Source organism: Anomaloglossus baeobatrachus, chromosome 4 (assembly GCF_048569485.1).
Source record: "Anomaloglossus baeobatrachus isolate aAnoBae1 chromosome 4, aAnoBae1.hap1, whole genome shotgun sequence".
NCBI lineage: Eukaryota > Metazoa > Chordata > Amphibia > Anura > Aromobatidae > Anomaloglossus > Anomaloglossus baeobatrachus.
In genome coordinates this window covers 91,384,169-91,403,906 of record NC_134356.1, presented here as the reverse complement: position 1 = coordinate 91,403,906, position 19,738 = coordinate 91,384,169, and the positions used below count along the sequence as shown (strand labels likewise).

Genomic DNA, 19,738 nt, shown 5'->3' with positions numbered 1-19,738 from the left:
AAGTTGTAACTAAAACAATGCAGCCGTGCAAACAAGAGGTCTATGAACATAAGACCACTGAAAAAATAGCCGGCAAATGCAATTGAATCAACCAAAAAACCAAGCAGGGTGGGTGCTGTGTCCCCCAATGAAGACTCAGAGAAAGAGATTTTACGGTGAGTACACAAAAATCCTACTTTCTCTATCGTTTCATTGGGGGACACAGGACCATGGGACGTCCAAAAGCAGTCCCTGGGTGGGAATACCGAAAAACCCGCAGAGGAAGAAAAACAACAACCTCCCTCGGCGGGCTTGCACTATAATTGAATGCTGCCACCCTATTACAGGTGTGCAACTGCTGCCTGCAAGACCTTTCTCCCAAAAAATAGCATCTGCCGATGCTTGGGTGTGAACCTGGTAGAACCTAGTAAAGGTGTGCAGGCTAGACCAGGTGGCGGCCTTGCAGACCTGGTCGGCCGACGCCTGATGCCTAATCGCCCAAGAGGCTCCCACTGCGCGGGTAGAGTGCGCCTTTACCCCCCGTGGCGGAGACTTGTCCCGAATCCGATAGGCCTCTGATATGGCGGAACGGATCCATCTGGCAATTGTGGCCTTGGATGCCGATTCACCCTTCTTGGGACCAGAAGGGAGAACAAACAGACCATCTGACTTACGGAACGGCGCGGTTCTGGAGACATAAATTCTAAGTGCACGCACTAGGTCCAGGGTGTGCAAGGACCTCTCCAAGCTGTGAGAGGGGCCAGGACAGAAGGACGGAAGGACGATTTCCTCGTTAAGATGGAACAGGGAGACCACCTTTGGGAGAAAAGCGGGATCTGGCCGGAGAACCGCTTTGTCTTGGTGAAAAATCAAAAAGGGGGAACGACAAGAGAGCTGCCAGCTCTGACGTCCTGCGAATAGAAGTGATGGCAACAAGAAACACCACCTTCCATGACAGGTGAGAAAGGGAAGATTCTCGCAAGGGCTCGAATGGGGAGCCCTGAAGTGACCCTAGGACTAGATTAAGGTCCCACGGTTCTAGAGGCCGCCGGTACGGCGGTGCCAGGTGGGCAACTCCCTGGATGAAGGTCTTAACCTGTGAACGAGCGGCCAGTGGCTTCTGAAACAGGATTGATAACGCCGATATCTGGCCCTTTAGTGTTGCGAGCGAGAGACCCGCATCTAGGCCTGACTGCAAGAATGCCAATAGGGAAGGAAGGGAGAAGGCGAGAGGAGAAGAAATATTCTGCTCTTCACACCACCTGAAGAAGACCTTCCACGTGCGGTGGTAAATCTTTGATGAAGATGGCTTCCTGGCCCTAATCATTGTCTGAATCACTCTTGAGGAAAAACCAGCCTTAGCTAGAACCCAGGAGTCAATGGCCAGGCCTTCAAATTTAGGACCTGTGAGTTCTGATGGAAGAGAGGCCCCTGCTGCAGGAGATCTGGACGGTCTGGAAGGCGCCACGGAGCGTCTGCGAGGAGCTGAGTTAGTTCCGCGAACCATGCTCGCCTGGGCCAGTCCGGAGCCACTAGGATGACCGGTATCCCTTCCGCCTTGATCTTCTTGAGGACCCTCGGAATTAGAGGGAGCGGAGGGAAGATGTACGGGAGACTGAACTGGCTCCATGACAGGGTGAGGGCGTCGACTCCTAAAGCCAAGCGGTCGCGGCACCGTGCTACAAAGTGCGGAACCTGACGGTTGAACCGGGAGGCCATTAGGTCCACGTCCGGAACTCCCCATCTGTCGCAGATCTGGTTGAAGACTTCCCGGTTGAGGGACCATTCTCCGGAGGCGAGGCCTTCCCTGCTGAGGAAGTCCGCCGCCCAATTGTCCACGCCTGGGATGTGTACCGCTGAGATCAGGGAGTGATGACACTCGGCCCAGTGCAAGATCTTCTTGACTTCTCGCATCGCCCCGAGACTTCTTGTGCCGCCTTGGTGGTTGATGTACGCCACAGCCGTCGCATTGTCCGACTGGATCCTGACCGGGCAACCCTGTACGAGGTGCCGAAACTGCTGCAAGGCTAGCCGGATGGCTCTTATCTCCAAAATGTTGATCTGGAGGCAACTCTCTCTCGGTGACCATCGGCCCTGCGCTGTGTGATGTCGAAACACTGCTCCCCAGCCCTGGAGACTGGCGTCGGTGGTCACCATCTTCCAGTGGAGCGGGAGGAAAGACCTCCCTGATTCGAGGTTGCGCTGATTGAGCCACCAACGGAGGGAGTGGCGGGTCTCCGGCGAAAGATGAAACCTGCGGTCCAGAGAAAAGGGAGATCTGTCCCACTTCTTCAGCAAGGCCAGCTGGAGGGGTCGGAGATGGAACTGTGCAAAGGGTACCGCTTCCATCGCCGCCACCATACGACCGAGGACTCGCATGCCGAACCTGATGGACACTTGGCGCTGACGCCGGAGAGCGCGGAGTCCTCGTTGTAGGGAGGAGATCTTCTCCTGTGTGAGGAAAACTCGCCCTTGGATGGTATCGAATACCATGCCTAAAAAGGTGATCCGACGGGCCGGGATCAGAGAGGACTTCTTCCGATTTATCAGCCACCCTAACCGTGAAAGGGTGTCGATCGTGACCTGAACCCCAAGACGACAGTCCTCGAAGGAAGAGCCCTTTATCAACATATCGTCCAAGTACGGGATGACCATGACACCCCTGGCATGCAGGACGGACATGGCAGCAGCCATGATCTTCGTAAAGACCCTGGGTGCGGATGCGAGGCCGAAGGGAAGAGCCGTGAACTGGAAGTGATCTTCCGCTATCGCAAAGCGGAGGAACTGTTGGTGAGAGGTGGCTATCGGGACGTGAAGATAGGCGTCTTGAATATCCAGCGATGCCAGGAATTCGCCTACCTCCATGGACGCGATGACAGACCGGAGTGACTCCATTCGAAACGGCCGAGGTCTCACCGACCTGTTCAGAAGCTTTAGGTCGAGGACGGGACGGACAGAGCCGTCCTTTTTGGGGACCACGAAAAGGTTGGAATAGAACCCCTTGAAACGCTCTGCGGGAGGGACTGGTACCACGACTCCGGTTCGTAGGAGGGAGTCTATGGAGTGAAAGAACGCGCGAGCCCGCGCGGTAGACTCGGGAGGGCGAGATAGGAAAAAACGTCTCGGTGGCTTTGCCTCGAATTCTATTTTGTAGCCTGATGTGATGATCTCTCTGACCCAGGCATCGGCGGTCAGGGGGATCCACACATGCTGAAAACGAGACAGACGCCCTCCCACAAGTCTGGCGCTGTTGCGCGCCGACCGCGAGTCACTTGGATGAACGACGGCGGTACCCGGAAGAGGATCTCGTGGACTGGCGGGGGGCGTGAACGCCAGGCGGGATTGGTCTTGAATGACGGGGTCTTCCTGTCTCTCGGAGGAGAGCGGCTTTTCCGCGGCTGGGGATTGGAGCTGAAGCTGCGAAAGGGCCGGAAACGAGCGGTGGAGCGCCGATTCTGGAAGCGCTTGGGACGCAATTGGGGGAGAGATGTACTCTTTCCTCCCGTTGCATTGGAGATCAGCTGGTCCAGCCTATCTCCGAAGAGACGCACCCCTAGGAAGGGCAGGGAAGTTAGTGACTTCTTAGATGCCGCATCCGCGTTCCAGGACCGGAGCCAAAGGGCTCGACGGATGGCCACATTGTTGCTGGCGGCCTGGGTCGCGCAACTTGCAGACGCCAGGGCTGCATTGAGCAAGTACTCACCCGCGAGGGAAATCTGCGAGGCGATGGGAACCAGGTCCGGATTGGCAGGAATGGCGCGGAGACCGCAGCGTAGCGTGTCCGCCCAGGACATCAGGGCCTTCGCAACCCAAACCGAGGCGAAGGCCGGAGAGAGGGATGAGCCCGCTGCCTCGAAGGCGGAACGGGCCAACCTGTCAATAGTACGGTCCGTAGGGTCTTTGAGAGACGTACCGTTAGTGAGTGGAAGGACTGTGTGAGAAGACAGGCGGGAGATTGGGGGGGTCGACCACAGGGGAACCTGCCCAATCCTTTCTAAGACCCTCAGGAAAGGGATAATGCAAATCAATGGACTTACCGCTGGTAAATACCCTGTCCGGCTGTTGCCTGTGGCTGCGCAGTAACTCAGCGAATTCTGGATGTCCGCTGAATGTGTTCTGGGCCCGCTTCACCCGCTTAAAGGAGATCTGGGTGCTCTGGGAGGAGACTGGGTCCACCTGTACCTTCAAGGTCTGGTTTACTGCTTCTATCAGGCTATTTACCATGTGCCGGATATCGGCCGCCTGCTCTGAGTCCTGCAGGGGTACCGCATCGGAATCATCCTCGGAGCAGTCAGAAACCTCCCTGGAGGACTGACGGTCTGGACCTGGGGATGAAGGTGAAACCTGGGAAGAGTGAGGACGAGACCTGGCGGGTCCGTTTCTGAGCAGCAGAGGAGGACCCTGCAACGGGGCTCACCTGCTCCGGAGGCAATTGCGCCGGGTCTGCGGGAATCTGGGCGAGCGTCGGCAGCAGGCGTAGAGCTTGCGCGATGGTCCGAGAAGCCTCAGAGAGGGAATCTACGGACTGGGACAGGGACGCTAGCCAGTCGGGGGGGGGGGCGGGACGCAGGGCCCTGCAGCATATGGCGCTGTGGCGTCTGCGGTATCAGAAACGTCGGCCGCGGAGTTCTGCGGAGGCTGCGCGTCTGTAGAACAGACGGAGCATAGTGGGGCGTCCTGACCCTGGGAAAATTTGGAGCTGCAGGAGGAGCATGCAAAAAATAGTGCAAAGGGGGCCTGCTTGGATTGGGTGGGCTTAGCCTTAGGCATGGTGCAAACAGGTACTCTCCCTGGTGGCTGCTAGGAAGGAGACAGGAGAGGGTTAACTCGTCCCTAAACTCAGAGAATGCTACCTAGTGAGGGCTACTCCTTAGGAGCAGAGCTTACCCAGGTCCTGCGTGCTGCCCACCAGTCCAGAAGTGGAGTCCAGGAATGAGCTGGCCAGAAAACTCAGAACGCCGGCGTGCTGCAGCCTCAGGGGACCAGAGGCAGGCTAAAATGGAGAGGGGACGCTGGAGTAGGCTGGGGGAGGAGCAGGATTCCGGCGCGAAAAAAACAGGAGGATTCACAGCCCCCACCATCAGCCAGGAGGCAGAGCAGTGGGAGGTACAGAGGGAGACGACCGGCGGCCAATAGCGCTGCAGGGGGGCGTGGCTAGGACGCAGGAGCGACTAGGCCGAGACCGGGGACTAAATTTATGGAGAGGGCCGGGGGAAAGAGCAGGGAAGTCGGTCCTACCTGCAATCGGCGGCGCCGGCTCAGCGATGGATGCGGTGCAGGCAGGGCTCCCTGCCCTGCCTGTGAACAGCGCTGCTCGTCCAGGAAGGCTCCGGGGGAGAGCGTGCTGAAGGCAGGGTAGTGGACATCATGATGGGGGAAGACATCCCCCTATCACACACGCTGCGGAGGATCCATCCCTGCTGTACTCCCCTGTACGCCCTTCGGGGTGATACCTCAGGGCGAATCAGGGGTGCCCACAAAACAACCTGCCCACACGCGCACCCCCGGGAGTGGTACCACGGGGACGGGCGGGGGAGAGGGCCCCGAAGTCTCAAGCCCCTGCGACCCTGGGGAGCGGTACCCACGGGGCTGCGGAGAATGAGTGAAGCGAATACCTGCAGAGAAGAAGACGACAGGTATGAGAGTGATGAGCGGCGCCGAAATAAAAGAAAAAAGCGCAAAAAAATACATGGCTGAGGGGGGCCGAGACGGCCCACATCAGCCTCCTACGACACCAAGCTAAAAACTGATCTGAGCCCGCCTCCGGCTCGGGGTGTATGCTGCTAGGGAGGAGCTAACTTTTTTATGTTTACTTAGTGTCAGCCTCCTAGTGACAGCAGCATAACCCATGGTCCTGTGTCCCCCAATGAAACGATAGAGAAATATATATTATATACACACACAATATACATACTGTACATACATCCTGTCGATTGTCTGCTGTATATATGTGCACCTGGCGTCTAGAGTTTACAGCCACGTTTATGTGCAAAGGATCACAAAGAAGGGAATTTTGTTACTTACCGTAAATTCCTTTTCTTCTAGCTCTTATTGGGAGACCCAGACGATTGGGGTATAGCTACTGCCCTCCGGAGGCCACACAAAGCACTACACTAAAAAGTGCAAGGCCCCTCCCCTTCTGGCTATACCCCCCCCCGTGGTATCACGGGATCTCCAGTTTTAGTGCCAAAGCAAGAAGGAGGAAGCCAATAACTGGTTTAAACAAATTAACTCCGAATAACGTCGGAGAACTGAAAAACCGTTCAACATGAACAACATGTGTACCCGCAAACAACAAAAAAATCCCGAAGGACAACAGGGCGGGTGCTGGGTCTCCCAATAAGAGCTAGAAGAAAAGGAATTTACGGTAAGTAACAAAATTCCCTTCTTCAGCGCTCTATTGGGAGACCCAGACGATTGGGACGTCCAAAAGCTGTCCCTGGGTGGGTAAAGAGATACCTCATGTTAGAGCTGCAAAACAGCCCTCCCCTACGGGGATGTCACTGCCGCCTGCAGGACTCTTCTACCTAAGCTGGCATCCGCCGAAGCATAGGTATGCACCTGATAATGTTTGGTGAAAGTGTGCAGACTCGACCAGGTAGCTGCCTGGCACACCTGTTGAGCCGAAGCCTGGTGTCGCAAAGCCCAGGACGCACCCACAGCTCTGGTTGAGTGGGCCTTCAGCCCTGAAGGAACCGGCAGCCCAGCAGAACGGTAGGCTTCCAGAATTGGTTCTTTGATCCATCGAGCCAGGGTGGCTTTAGAAGCCTGCGACCCCTTGCGCTGGCCAGCGACAAGGACAAAAAGTGCATCTGAACGGCGGATAGGCGCCGTGCGAGAAATATAGATTCTGAGTGCTCTCACCAGATCTAGCAAACGCAAGTCTTTCTCATACCGGTGAACCGGCTGAGGACAAAAGGAAGGCAAGGATATATCCTGATTAAGATGAAACGAGGATACGACCTTAGGGAGAAACTCCGGAATGGGGCGCAGCACTACCTTGTCCTGGTGGAACACCAGGAAGGGAGCCTTGGATGACAGAGCTGCCAGCTCAGACACTCGCCGAAGCGATGTGATCGCAACAAGAAACGCCACTTTCTGTGACAGGCGAGAAAAGGAAACGTCCTTTAGAGGCTCGAAGGGCGGCTTTTGCAGAGCAACTAGTACTCTGTTCAGATCCCATGGATCTATCGGCCGCTTGTACGGGGGCACAATATGACAGACCCCCTGTAGGAACGTGCGCACCTTAGGAAGACGTGCTAGACGCTTCTGAAAAAACACAGATAGTGCCGAGACTTGCCCTTTAAGGGAGCTGAGCGACAATCCCTTTTCCAACCCCGATTGCAGGAAGGAAAGAAAGGTGGGCAATGCAAATGGCCAAGGGGATACTCTCTGTGCAGAGCACCAGGATAAGAAAATCTTCCACGTTCTGTGGTAGATCTTAGCAGACGTTGACTTCCTAGCTTGTCTCATTGTGGCTACGACTCCTTGAGATAATCCTGCGGACGCTAGGATCCAGGACTCAATGGCCACACAGTCAGGTTCAGGGCCGCAGAATTCTGATGGAAAAACGGCCCTTGGGACAGTAAGTCTGGTCGGTCTGGCAGTGACCATGCCGACCGACCGTGAGATGCCACAGATCCGGATACCACGATCTCCTCGGCCAGTCTGGGGCGACGAGTATGACGCGGCTGCAATCGGATCTGATCTTGCGTAACACTCTGGGCAAGAGTGCCAGAGGTGGGAAGACGTATGGGAGCCGGAACTGCGACCAATCTTGAACTAATGCGTCTGCCGCCAGAGCTCTTTGATCGCGCGACCTCGCCATGAATGCCGGGACCTTGTTGTTGTGCCGGGACGCCATTAGGTCGACGTCCGGCACTCCCCATCGGCGACAGATTTCCTGAAACACGTCCGGGTGAAGGAACCACTCCCCTGCGTCCATGCCCTGGCGACTGAGGAAGTCTGCTTCCCAATTTTCTACGCCTGGGATGTGAACCGCGGATATGGTGGATGCTGTGTCCTCCACCCACATTAGAATGCGCCGGACTTCTTGGAACGCTTGCCGACTGCGCGTCCCTCCTTGGTGGTTGATGTATGCCACCGCTGTGGAGTTGTCCGACTGGATTCGGATCTGCTTTCCTTCCAGCCACTGTTGGAAGGCCAGTAGGGCAAGTACACTGCCCTGATTTCCAGAACATTGATCTGAAGGGTGGACTCCTGCGGAGTCCACGTCCCCTGGGCCCTGTGGTGGAGAAACACTGCTCCCCACCCTGACAGACTCGCATCTGTCGTGACCACTGCCCAGGATGGGGGCAGGAAGGATCTTCCCTGAGACAATGAGGTGGGAAGGAGCCACCATTGTAGAGAGTCCTTGGCCGTCTGGGAAAGAGAGACTTTCCTGTCCAGGGACGTTGACTTCCCGTCCCATTGGCGGAGAATGTCCCATTGAAGTGGGCGCAGATGAAACTGCGCAAAGGGAACTGCTTCCATGGCTGCCACCATCTTCCCGAGGAAGTGCATGAGGCGCCGTAAGGGGTGCGACTGGCCTTGAAGGAGGGATTGCACCCCTGTCTGTAGGGACCGCTGCTTGTTCAGCGGAAGCTTCACTCTCGCTGCTCGAGTATGAAACTCCATGCCAAGATACGTTAGCGACTGTGACGGTGACAGATTCGACTTTGGAAAGTTGATGATCCATCCGAACGTCTGTAGAGTCTCCAGCGTAGCATGTAGACTGAGTTGGCATGCCTCTTGAGAGGGTGCCTTGACAAGTAGATCGTCTAGGTAAGGGATCACCGAGTGTCCCTGAGAGTGCAAGACTGCTACCACCGCCGCCATGACCTTGGTGAAGACCCGGGGGGCTGTCGCCAGACCGAATGGCAGAGCTACGAACTGAAGATGGTCGTTTCCTATCACAAAACGTAGAAAACGTTGATGTTCTGTAGCAATTGGCACGTGGAGATAAGCATCTTTGATGTCTATTGAGGCAAGGAAGTCTCCTTGAGACATTGAGGCAACGACAGAGCGGAGGGTTTCCATCCGGAACCGTCTGGCGTGCACATGTTTGTTGAGCAGCTTTAGATCCAGAACAGGACGGAACGAGCCGTCCTTTTTTGGAACCACAAAGAGATTGGAGTAAAACCCTCGCCCTTGTTCCTGAGGCGGTACAGGAACCACTACTCCTTCCGCTCTTAGGGAGTCCACCGCCTGCAGCAGGGCATCTGCTCGGTCTGGATGTGGGGAGGTTCTGAAGAACCGAGCTGGAGGACGAGAACTGAACTCGATTCTGTACCCGCGAGACAAAATGTTTGTCACCCACCGGTCTTTGACCTGTGACATCCAAATGTCGGAAAAGCGGGAGAGCCTGCCCCCGACCGGAGATGCGGAGGGGGGGGGCTGGAAGTCATGAGGTAGCCGCTTTGGAAGCGGTTCCTCCATTTGCTTTCTTGGGGCGTGCGTGAGCCCGCCAGGAATCTGAGACTCTTTGCGTCCTCTGCGTCCCTTTGGACGAGGAGAATTGTGTCTTGCCCGAACCTCGAAAGGGCTGAAGCCTCTGCTGCCATTTTTTCTGCTGAGGTTTGCTTGATCTGGGCTGGGGTAAGGAAGAGTCTTTACCCTTGGACTGTTTAATGATGTCAGCCAATGGCTCGCCAAACAGTCTATCTCTAGATAAAGGCAAGCTGGTTAAACATTTTTTGGAACCAGCATCTGCTTTCCAGTCCTTTAACCACAAGGCTCTGCGCAAAACTACCGAATTGGCGGACGCCATTGAGGTGCGGCTGGTAGATTCTAGGACCGCATTGATAGCGTAAGACGCAAACGCAGACATCTGTGAGGTAAGGGACGCCACTTGCGGCACCGCTGGATGTATGATAGCATCCACTTTTGCTAAACCAGCTGAAATAGCTTGGAGTGCCCATACGGCTGCGAATGCTGGAGCAAACGACGCGCCGATAGCTTCATAGACAGATTTTAACCAAAGGTCCATCTGTCTGTCATTGGCATCCTTAAGTGAAGCGCCATCCTCCACTGCAACTATGGATCTAGCTGCAAGTTTGGAAATCGGGGGGTCTACTTTTGGACACTGGGTCCAGCGCTTGACCACATCAGGGGGGAAAGGAAAACGTGTATCCTTAGAACGTTTAGAGAAACGCCTTTCTGGATGAGCGTCGTGTTTCTGGATTGACTCTCTGAAGTCAGAGTGATCCAAGAAAGCACTCAATTTACGCTTGGGATAGAGGAAACGAAACTTCTCCTGCTCTGCAGCTGCCTCCTCTGCAGAAGGAGCTGGGGGAGAAATATCCAACAGTCTATTGATGGCTGAGATAAGCTCGTTTACCATGGCGTCCCCATCCGGGGTATCCAGATTGAGAGGGGTTCCAGGATAAGACTCCTGATCACTCTCTTCAGACGCATCACAGGGCGACTGATTGCGCTGAGACCCTGAGCAGTGTGATGACGTTGAGGGTCTTTCCCAGCGAGCTCGCTTAGGGTGGCTGGGGCTATCATCTGAGTCATAATACTCAGCCTGGGAAGCCGGGGACCCCCTTGCAGTCTGGATTAATTCCAACTGAGGGGGATTAGAGGACAGAGACCTCGCCGTGTCCATAGACTGAGCCCCAGTCATGGATTGCAAAGTTTCAAGGATTTTTGCCATAGTCACAGACATTCCATCAGCAAAAACTGCAAAGTCTGTCCCTGACACCGGGGCAGGACTTACAAGCGTCTCAGCCTGGGTCACTACCCCTCCGGACTCCGGCTGGCGAAGCAGCACCGGATCTGAGCATTGCACACAATGGGGGTCTTTGGAACCTGCTGGTAGAGCAGCCCCACATGCAGCACACGCAGTGTACACAGCCCTAGCCTTGGCAGCCTTGCGTTTTGTGGATGACATGTTGCTGCCTCCTCAGAGCGATCTGGGGTATCCAGCCAGGAAGCGACCTCACAGTGCAAGAAATAAATAAATATATATATCTGGTGACACAGTACACCAATGCACACTGAGGCACTAGAGGGGCCAGCTGAAATGCCGCTTACCGCCCGCTTAAGAGCGGGTGTGTGGTCTCCAAAAGCCCCCTAGTCCAGGTCTCCCAGAGCCTTGCGTCCTTCCTCTAGCCAGACTGCATGTAATGGCTGCCGGCGTCCTGGGAGAGGAGGGGGGGCGGGCCCTGGGCGTTCCTGGCTAAGAGCGGGAAGCCTGCTTCCCTCTGTGCCTAGTGAGAGGGCTGGAGCATGTAAATCAGGCTCCAGCCCTCGTCTCTGCTGCGAAACAGCGTCTCTCCCCTACCCTGATTGACAGGGTGGGGGCGGGAACGAAGCGGAGCTAGGCCGCAAAAGCCGGGGACTGGATTTATAAACGCCGCCGCCGTAAAAGCGCGGTCGGCGTGTCCCCGGCGCACTACAAGTCACAGCAGCGCCGCCGGTCCAGTGGGGGTCGGCGCTGCGTTCCCACAACACAAAAGTCCCCCAGTAAACTGCAGGAACACCAACTCAATCGTTACGGTCCCCGGCGCACTACAACACCCAGCCAGCCCGGAGTGTGTCTGTGCCTGCCGGGGACACAGAGTACCTGTATGATGCAGGGCCTTGTCCCTGATTGTACTCCTGCTCCGTATCCATCAGGTGCTATGGGTCTGTGGATGGAGCCCGGCGTCAGAGCTTAGAGGCCGGCAGGATCCCACTTCCACAGAGCCCTACAAGGGGATGTGGAAGGAAAACAGCATGTGGGGCTCCAGCCCCTGTACCAGCAATAGGTACCTCAACCTTACAACACCATCCACGGGTGAGAAGGGAGCATGCTGGGGGCCCTATATGGGCCCTCTTTTCTTCCATCCGAAATAGTCAGCAGCTACTGCTGACTAAAATCTGTGGAGCCATGCGTGGATGTCTGACCTCCTTCGCACAAAGCTTGAAAACTGGAGAACCCGTGATACCACGGGGGGGTATAGCCAGAAGGGGAGGGGCCTTGCACTTTTTAGTGTAGTGCTTTGTGTGGCCTCCGGAGGGCAGTAGCTATACCCCAATCGTCTGGGTCTCCCAATAGAGCGCTGAAGAAAACAGCTGGTGTAAAACAGTACCACAAGATCAAACTACTACAAATGGGAAGGGGACATAGCTTCCCGCAGCCAATATTTACACTACCTAGGAGGGATGGCACCACTCTAGTCCATGGTGGTGCAAGAAGTTACAATGCTGCCATTACAACAAAATAAAAACCCAGGAAACACAAAAAAAATAAATAAAATAAATTGGAAGCTCACCAGCAGTTTCTTTCATTTTCACAAGTACAAATGCACCAATCTGACTGGGAGAGTAAAGCTTTCCATGTGCTTCAACCCAGGCATCTCCATTTGATGCACGAACAATCTTGAATGGAACGTTTTTGCTAAAATTAAAAAGATAGATTAATAAGTGGAGTAAATCATGCCTGATTAAAAAAAAAAAAAAAAAAAGTGCATCCTTCTAAATATGACACATATTGGATTCTCCTAAAGTAAGGTTTGTTTCACAATTTGGGCCATTTTGTGGCTTAAAAGGGAGTCCCTCACCCCCAGTGATAGTTTTAATTTATTAGGGCTGAGTTCTTTCTAACACTGCACCTGTTCTTGTTACAGTGCCAAATAAATTGCATGAAATTGTGGCGGATTTGGAGCACCTTTGGTGTGGCCAAAAACGCTATGCCCATTACACCCCCTCATTTTGCCTGTTGGGAGACTTCCTCAGCTTCAGATTGATATCGCTCAATTCCCAGAGTGAGCATGGCTTGTGCCAGTAGCATGCACACCGATCATTGCGGGCATGCACAGTCATCCGGCACGTTCTCACCAGCTCCTCTGTGGATAGCACGCACTATGCTGATGCAACCAGAAATGTAGCAAGTGGCTTTAGAGAAGAGGCGAGGGCTGAGAACTACTTGTAACTCCTGATTAATTGCATCACCGAATAGGTAATTATCACCATTTCCAGCTACGGTAATATTTTAAGAGCTATACAAAGGGATGCATAGCATACTATGGATAGAGGACCATCATCTGGGATTGTTTGGATGATTGATGGTTACAGAGAGCAGGATTGACAACATCACTGCAGTATATACAGATAATCAGAATACAGTGATAGATGACAGGGTATATACGCAAGTGCGTACATACGTATAGAGCTGGAAATATATATGCAATTATATGCCCTGATCTATAAGTACAGTGGGCTACAAGAGGACTAAAATTATAGAGCATACGTGGGATAGAAAGGTATAGGAGATATTTAGGTGAATGTAGGGTTAGATTATATGTATACCTACTGTATATTGATACGGAAGAGTTGAGTGTATAGGTTATCAGGAACCTGACTGAGCAGTCACAGTGGTTGTTCATGGCCAGAATGATTAGACACAATTTGCGGCACAATTCAGGCATGCTGTGATTAAGAGCACACTGCTCGAAACGTGTCATTGCACAGTTTACTGTCCTTGATGCTGGATTTTAAATGAATTTTGAAGAAATTTGACTGGCATTGCACACTACTAGGAATGAATACGCGAGTATTAGACAGTACTCAATAAGAGTATAGCGGGTACGATTAGTTAGGTTCTCGCTCAACTCTACTTAACACATTTTTATTTTCATTTGTCTTCTAGATGCAAAGTTAACGAGTTCTCAACTGGACCATTTACCCTCATACGTGATCGGGCATTTTTCGTTGTATTTACATACATGTGGTTTGAAAGAAGTAAAAAAAGGTTTCTTGTTCGGTTATTTCACTATTTTTATTTCGTGACACATTGGGCTTCATTTTTTAAGTCATGTACACTTTCTCCCCAATATTCAGTGATATTAGTGGAAAAAAAAAAGTGTCCTTTTCCCCAATTTTTTTTATACACCCCCCCCCTCCAACTCTACTGTACCAAGTGTATTTTTATTATTGTTTTAGTAGCGTTTTTTTACCCAGTTTTGACTAATTACAAGAGAAATGCAGCCTCCGGTCCTTGCAGCATAGCGGATCTGTCTCCTATGACCACTGTGTATGGAGGAGAAAGCCCGGTCAGTGATTGCCTTCACTGCACATACAGCGATTGTTTACAGTCAGGTATACAGTGGTGGAGAAGACACAGATAATGACAATCCACCTCTGCCTGCTCTGTGGGGGTCTCCAGCTGCCTCTGACAGCCGTATCTCAGCTTTATCAGTTACCCGATTGCAGTTCAGCAGCTATACGGCGACATATTATAAGGTCATTGCAGTGCAGGGGACAGGACAGCCAAGACATTTAAGCTGTGTGGGAAATCCTGCTTCTATTTTATGGGGTTTTTCAAGGATAGAGCACATACCCATTATATTTTATGTATGCATTTAGAAGTTTGGGGGGTTCCCCCCCCTTTTCTCTCTGGACCAAATTCATACAAGTCAATGAAGGGGATAGTTTTGTAAGATACAGCCCACATATCTGATAAAATTCCGAAAACCACGCCAAAGCTGCCGGCTCAACTGCCTCAGAAAAATGGCTTTCCTCTGGGCAAACTATGGCTTCCTAAACGGTGTTGCCCACACCCGCTCCCAACCACCACAGCCACTTTTTCAACTTTGGTGAGGAAAGCAAAAAGCTAACATTATGCAACATGGCTTTTTATGCAAATTGTAACTTTTGGTGGCTTAACACCGTTAACGATCATAAACAGATTAATAAATACTGACATGTGAAGGCGTTTAGGTGCATTGGTCAGCACTGTATAACCTGTGGAATAGCAGCATAACCATGATTAAACTTGTACATACATGTCCTTTTGAACTTCAGGATCATCGAATCGCCGGCCGATGAGCCGTTTTGTGGCATACAGAGTGTTGTTGGGATTTGTAACTGCCTGGCGTTTTGCAGGCATGCCAACCAAGCGCTCTCCATCAGCGGAAAAGGCAACAACAGAAGGAGTGGTCCTGGCACCTTCGGCATTCTCCAGCACCTGCAAAACATCAAACGCAGATGAGAAAGAATGGCTAATAGAGGGCAGCTAAAGTCCAGTCACATCATTTATCTTACACACTGCTCATATATATCATGCATAAGGCTATGTACCCACAGGACAACGTACCTGCGGATTTTGACGCAGAAAACCTGCGGATTTATCTGGATTTTCTAGATAAATCAACAGGTTCTAGCAAGTACAGACACTCCTGTTACCCTATAGGATTTGGGGAGTGCTGCATCAATGCTGCAGTATGTGCGGCTGCGGAAAATGCTGCGGATTTCCCGCAGCCGCACGTAACTGCATGTAAATTATTTGTGCAGAAATATCTGCGGAATTCCCGTTCCTCCACTATGGAGATCCAGGGTGGGAATTCCGCAGGATTTCTGCACGCAATCCACACTGTTTACGCAGGTTTACCACAACAACTCCGCAGCAATGGATAGCTGTGAATTCCGGGGAGCAGCTGCAGTAAACCTGTGCCAAAGTCCGCGGGTACGTTGTCCCATGGGCACATAGCCTAAAGGTGAACCAATATACGGGACATCTGAAGTGCTTAATGAGTGGATATGATGCAAATCATAGACGTCTGAGTAACTAAGTTATGAGATTACCCCTTTCAGCTTCCCCACCCCCATATCAAGTGCTCATTTTCAGGGAGAAGCATACTGGGTAATAGGGTCTATTTAACCAAGCCAGTGCTGGGAGAACATATTACTCTGCTGGTCTCCGATTCTGCACAGGTTCTGGGCAGTTTCCATGCTGCGTACAGCATAGCGGCCCCTCTGTGCTCCAGATCACATTGGAATTTCTATTAAGGAGAGTGTATTTTTTTTGTTTTCCCATTCATCGTACATGAGGGTACAACTCACTATCTCCTTTTCTTATTGTAGGAATAGAGAGAAAAAAAAAGAAGGGAATTTTGTTTACTTACCGTAAATTCCTTTTCTTCTAGCTCCAATTGGGAGACCCAGACAGTGGGTGTATAGCTACTGCCTCTGGAGGCCGCACAAAGAACTACACTTAAAAGTGTAAGGCCCCTCCCCTTCTGGCTATACACCCTCCCGTAGGAGTACGGATTCCTCAGTTTTAGTACCAAAGCAAGAAGGAGGAAAGCCAATAACAGTTTCAAAAACAAATTCAATCCGATAACAAGATCGGAGAACTTAAGAAACAACATGAACAACATGTGCACCCGAAAAACGAAACCCTAAGAACAAATAGGGCGGGTGCTGGGTCTCCCAATTGGAGCTAGAAGAAAAGGAATTTACGGTAAGTAAACAAAATTCCCTTCTTTTTCGCTCCTAATTGGGAGACCCAGACAGTGGGACGTCCAAAAGCAGTCCCTGGGTGGGTAAAAAGATACCACATGAACGGGCTGTCAGACAGCCTCTTCCTACAGGTGGGCCACCGCCGCCTGAAGGACCTGTCTACCTAGGCTGGCATCTGCCGAAGCGTAGGTATGCACTTGATAGTGTTTGGTAAACGTGTGCAGACTCGACCAGGTAGCCGCCTGGCACACTTGCTGAGCCGTAGCCTGATGCCGCAATGCCCAGGACGCACCCACGGCTCTGGTAGAATGGGCCTTCAGTCCAGATGGAATCGGAAGCCCAGCAGAACGGTATGTGTGAAGAATTGGTTCCTTGATCCACCGCGCCAGGGTGGATTTGGAAGCTTGCGATCCCTTATGCTGACCAGCGACTAGGACAAAGAGCGCATCAGAACGGCGTAGAGACGCCGTGCGAGAAATGTAAATCCTGAGTGCTCTCACCAGGTCCAACAGATGTAAACCCTTTTCAAATTGGTGAACTGGATGCGGACACAAAGATGGCAAAGTGATATCCTGATTGAGATGAAAGGAAGAAACCACCTTGGGAGAAAACTCTGGAATTGGACGCAGTACTACCTTGTCTTGGTGAAACACCAGGAAGGGAGATTTGCAAGATAACGCCGCTAGCTCGGACACTCTTCGAAGAGACGTGACCGCCACAAGAAAAACTACCTTTTGTGAAAGCCGAGAAAGGGGAACCTCTTTCAAAGGCTCGAAAGGCGGCTTCTGGAGAGCAATGAGAACCTTGTTCAGATCCCAGGGTTCCAATGGCCGTCTGTAAGGAGGAACGATATGACAAACTCCTTGGAGAAACGTGCGTACTTTAGAAAGCCGTGCCAAGCGCTTCTGAAAGAATACGGATAGCGCGGAGACTTGACCCTTAAGAGAGCTAAGCGACAAACCTTTTTCCAACCCAGACTGCAGGAAGGAAAGAAAAATTGGCAATGCAAATGGCCAGGGAGAAAACCCTTGAGCCAAGCACCACGCTAAGAATATCTTCCACGTCCTGTGATAGATCTTAGCTGAGGATGGTTTTCTAGCCTGTCTCATTGTGGCAACAACTTCATGAGATAAACCTGAGGCCGCTAGGATCCAGGACTCAATGGCCACACAGTCAGGTTCAGGGCCGCAGAATTCAGATGGAAAAACGGCCCTTGAGACAGCAAATCTGGACGGTCTGGTAGTGTCCACGGTTGGCCTACCGTGAGATGCCACAGATCCGGGTACCACGACCTTCTTGGCCAATCTGGAGCGACGAGTATGGCTCGATGGCAGTCGGACTTGATTTTCCGGAGAACTCTGGGTAACAATGCTAGAGGTGGGAACACATAGGGGAGTCGGAATTGCGACCAATCCTGAACCAAGGCGTCTGCCGCCAGTGCTCGGTGATCGTGAGACCGTGCCATGAAAACTGGGACCTTGTTGTTGTGCCGTGACGCCATCAGATCGACGTCCGGCGTCCCCCAGCGGCAACAGATCTGCTGAAACACGTCCGGGTGAAGGGACCATTCTCCTGCGTCCATGCCCTGGCGACTGAGAAAGTCTGCTTCCCAGTTTTCCACGCCTGGGATGTGAACTGCGGATATGGTGGACGCTCTGCTTTCCACCCACGTCAAAATCCGCTGGACTTCTTGAAAAGCTTGGCGACTGCGTGTTCCCCCTTGGTGGTTGATGTACGCCACCGCCGTGGAATTGTCCGACTGAATCCGAATCTGCTTGCCTTCCAGCCATTGTTGGAAGGCTCGCAGGGCAAGATAGATTGCTCTGATTTCCAGAACATTGATCTGCAGGGTGGACTCTTCCTGAGTCCACGTCCCCTGAGCCCTGTGGTGGAGAAACACCGCTCCCCACCCTGATAGGCTCGCATCCGTCGTGACCACTGCCCAGGACGGGGGAAGGAACGACTTTCCCTGTGACAATGAGGTGGGGAGAAGCCACCAACGCAGAGAGTCCTTGGCAGTCTGAGAGAGGGAGACAGTCCTGTCGAGGGACGTCGATTTCCCATCCCATTGGCGTAGAATGTCCCATTGTAGAGGGCGCAGATGAAACTGCGCGAACGGGACTGCCTCCATTGCTGCTACCATCTTTCCTAGGAAATGCATGAGGCGCCTCAGTGAGTGCGACTGGCTCTGAAGGAGAGATTGCACTCCAGTCCGTAGCGAGCACTGCTTGTCCAGTGGAAGCTTCACTATCGCTGAGAGAGTATGAAACTCCATGCCAAGATAAGTCAGAGATTGGGTCGGGGTTAGATGAGACTTTGGAAAGTTGATAATCCACCCGAAACTCTGGAGAGTGTCTAGTGCCACCTTCAGACTGTGCTGGCATGCCTCTTGAGAGGGTGCCTTTATAAGCAGGTCGTCTAGATACGGGATGACCGAGTGACCCTGCGAGTGCAGAACAGCTACTACTGCTGCCATGACTTTGGTGAAGACCCGGGGGGCTGTTGCCAGACCGAAAGGTAACGCTACGAACTGCAGGTGTTCGTCGTGTATGACGAAGCGTAGGAAACGCTGATGCTCTGGTGCAATCGGCACGTGGAGATACGCATCTTTGATATCTATTGATGCTAGAAAATCTCCTTGAGACATTGAGGCTATGACGGAGCGTAGGGATTCCATCCGGAACCTCCTGACTTTTACGTGTCTGTTGAGCAACTTTAGATCCAGGACGGGTCGATACGATCCGTCCTTTTTTGGGACCACAAACAGATTGGAGTAAAAACCGTGACCTTGTTCCTGAAGAGGGACGGAGGTCACCACTCCTTCCGCCTTTAGAGCGGCCACCGCCTGCAACAGAGCATCGGCTCGGTCTGGTGGTGGAGAAGTTCTGAAGAAACGAGTTGGCGGACGAGAACTGAACTCTATCCTGTACCCGTGAGACAGAATATCCCTCACCCAACGGTCTTTGACGCGTGACAGCCAAATGTCGCCAAAGTGGGAAAGCCTCCCACCGACCGCGGGTGTGGGAATCGGAGACTGCAAGTCAGGAGGACGCCGTCTTGGCAACGGTTCCTCCGGCTGTCCTTTTTGGGCGTGACTGAGACCTCCAAGAATCTGAGCGTCTCTGGTCTTTTTGAGTCTTTTTTGACGAGGCGAATTGGGACCTGCCCGGTCCTCGAAAGGACCGATAACCAGACTGACCCTTCCTCTGTTGGGGTTTGTTTTGTCTGTGTTGCGGTAAGGATGAGTCCTTACCCTTGGAGTGTTTGATGATTTCATCCAAACGCTCTCCAAACAATCGGTCACGAGAAAAAGGCAAATTGGTTAAGCACTTCTTGGAATGAGAATCTGCTTTCCAATGTCTCAACCACAGGGCCCTACGCAAAACAACGGAGTTGGCTGACGCCACTGCCGTGCGGCTTGTAGCGTCAAGAACAGCATTAATCGCGTACGACGCGAATGCCGCCATTTGCGAGGTCAATGGTGCTACCTGCGGGGCAAATGCACGTGTGACTGAGTCGACTTGCGCAAGCC

At 52.6% G+C, this 19,738-nt stretch overlaps 1 protein-coding gene across 1 annotated transcript in view; it reads right to left on the bottom strand.

The window, feature by feature from the left end:
* The window catches only part of HSPA9 (heat shock protein family A (Hsp70) member 9), a 77,536-nt gene extending 62,607 nt beyond the window's left edge, over positions 1 to 14,929 (bottom strand). Inside the window, exons 1-2 of the mRNA XM_075342279.1 lie at positions 14,751 to 14,929; positions 12,240 to 12,364 (exon numbers count right to left, since the gene is read on the bottom strand). Coding sequence (XP_075198394.1) covers positions 12,240 to 12,364; positions 14,751 to 14,854 — 229 coding nt within the window. The 5' untranslated portion in view covers positions 14,855 to 14,929. The remainder of the gene's footprint in view (positions 1 to 12,239; positions 12,365 to 14,750) is intronic.
* Positions 14,930 to 19,738: the final 4,809 nt, after the last annotated feature.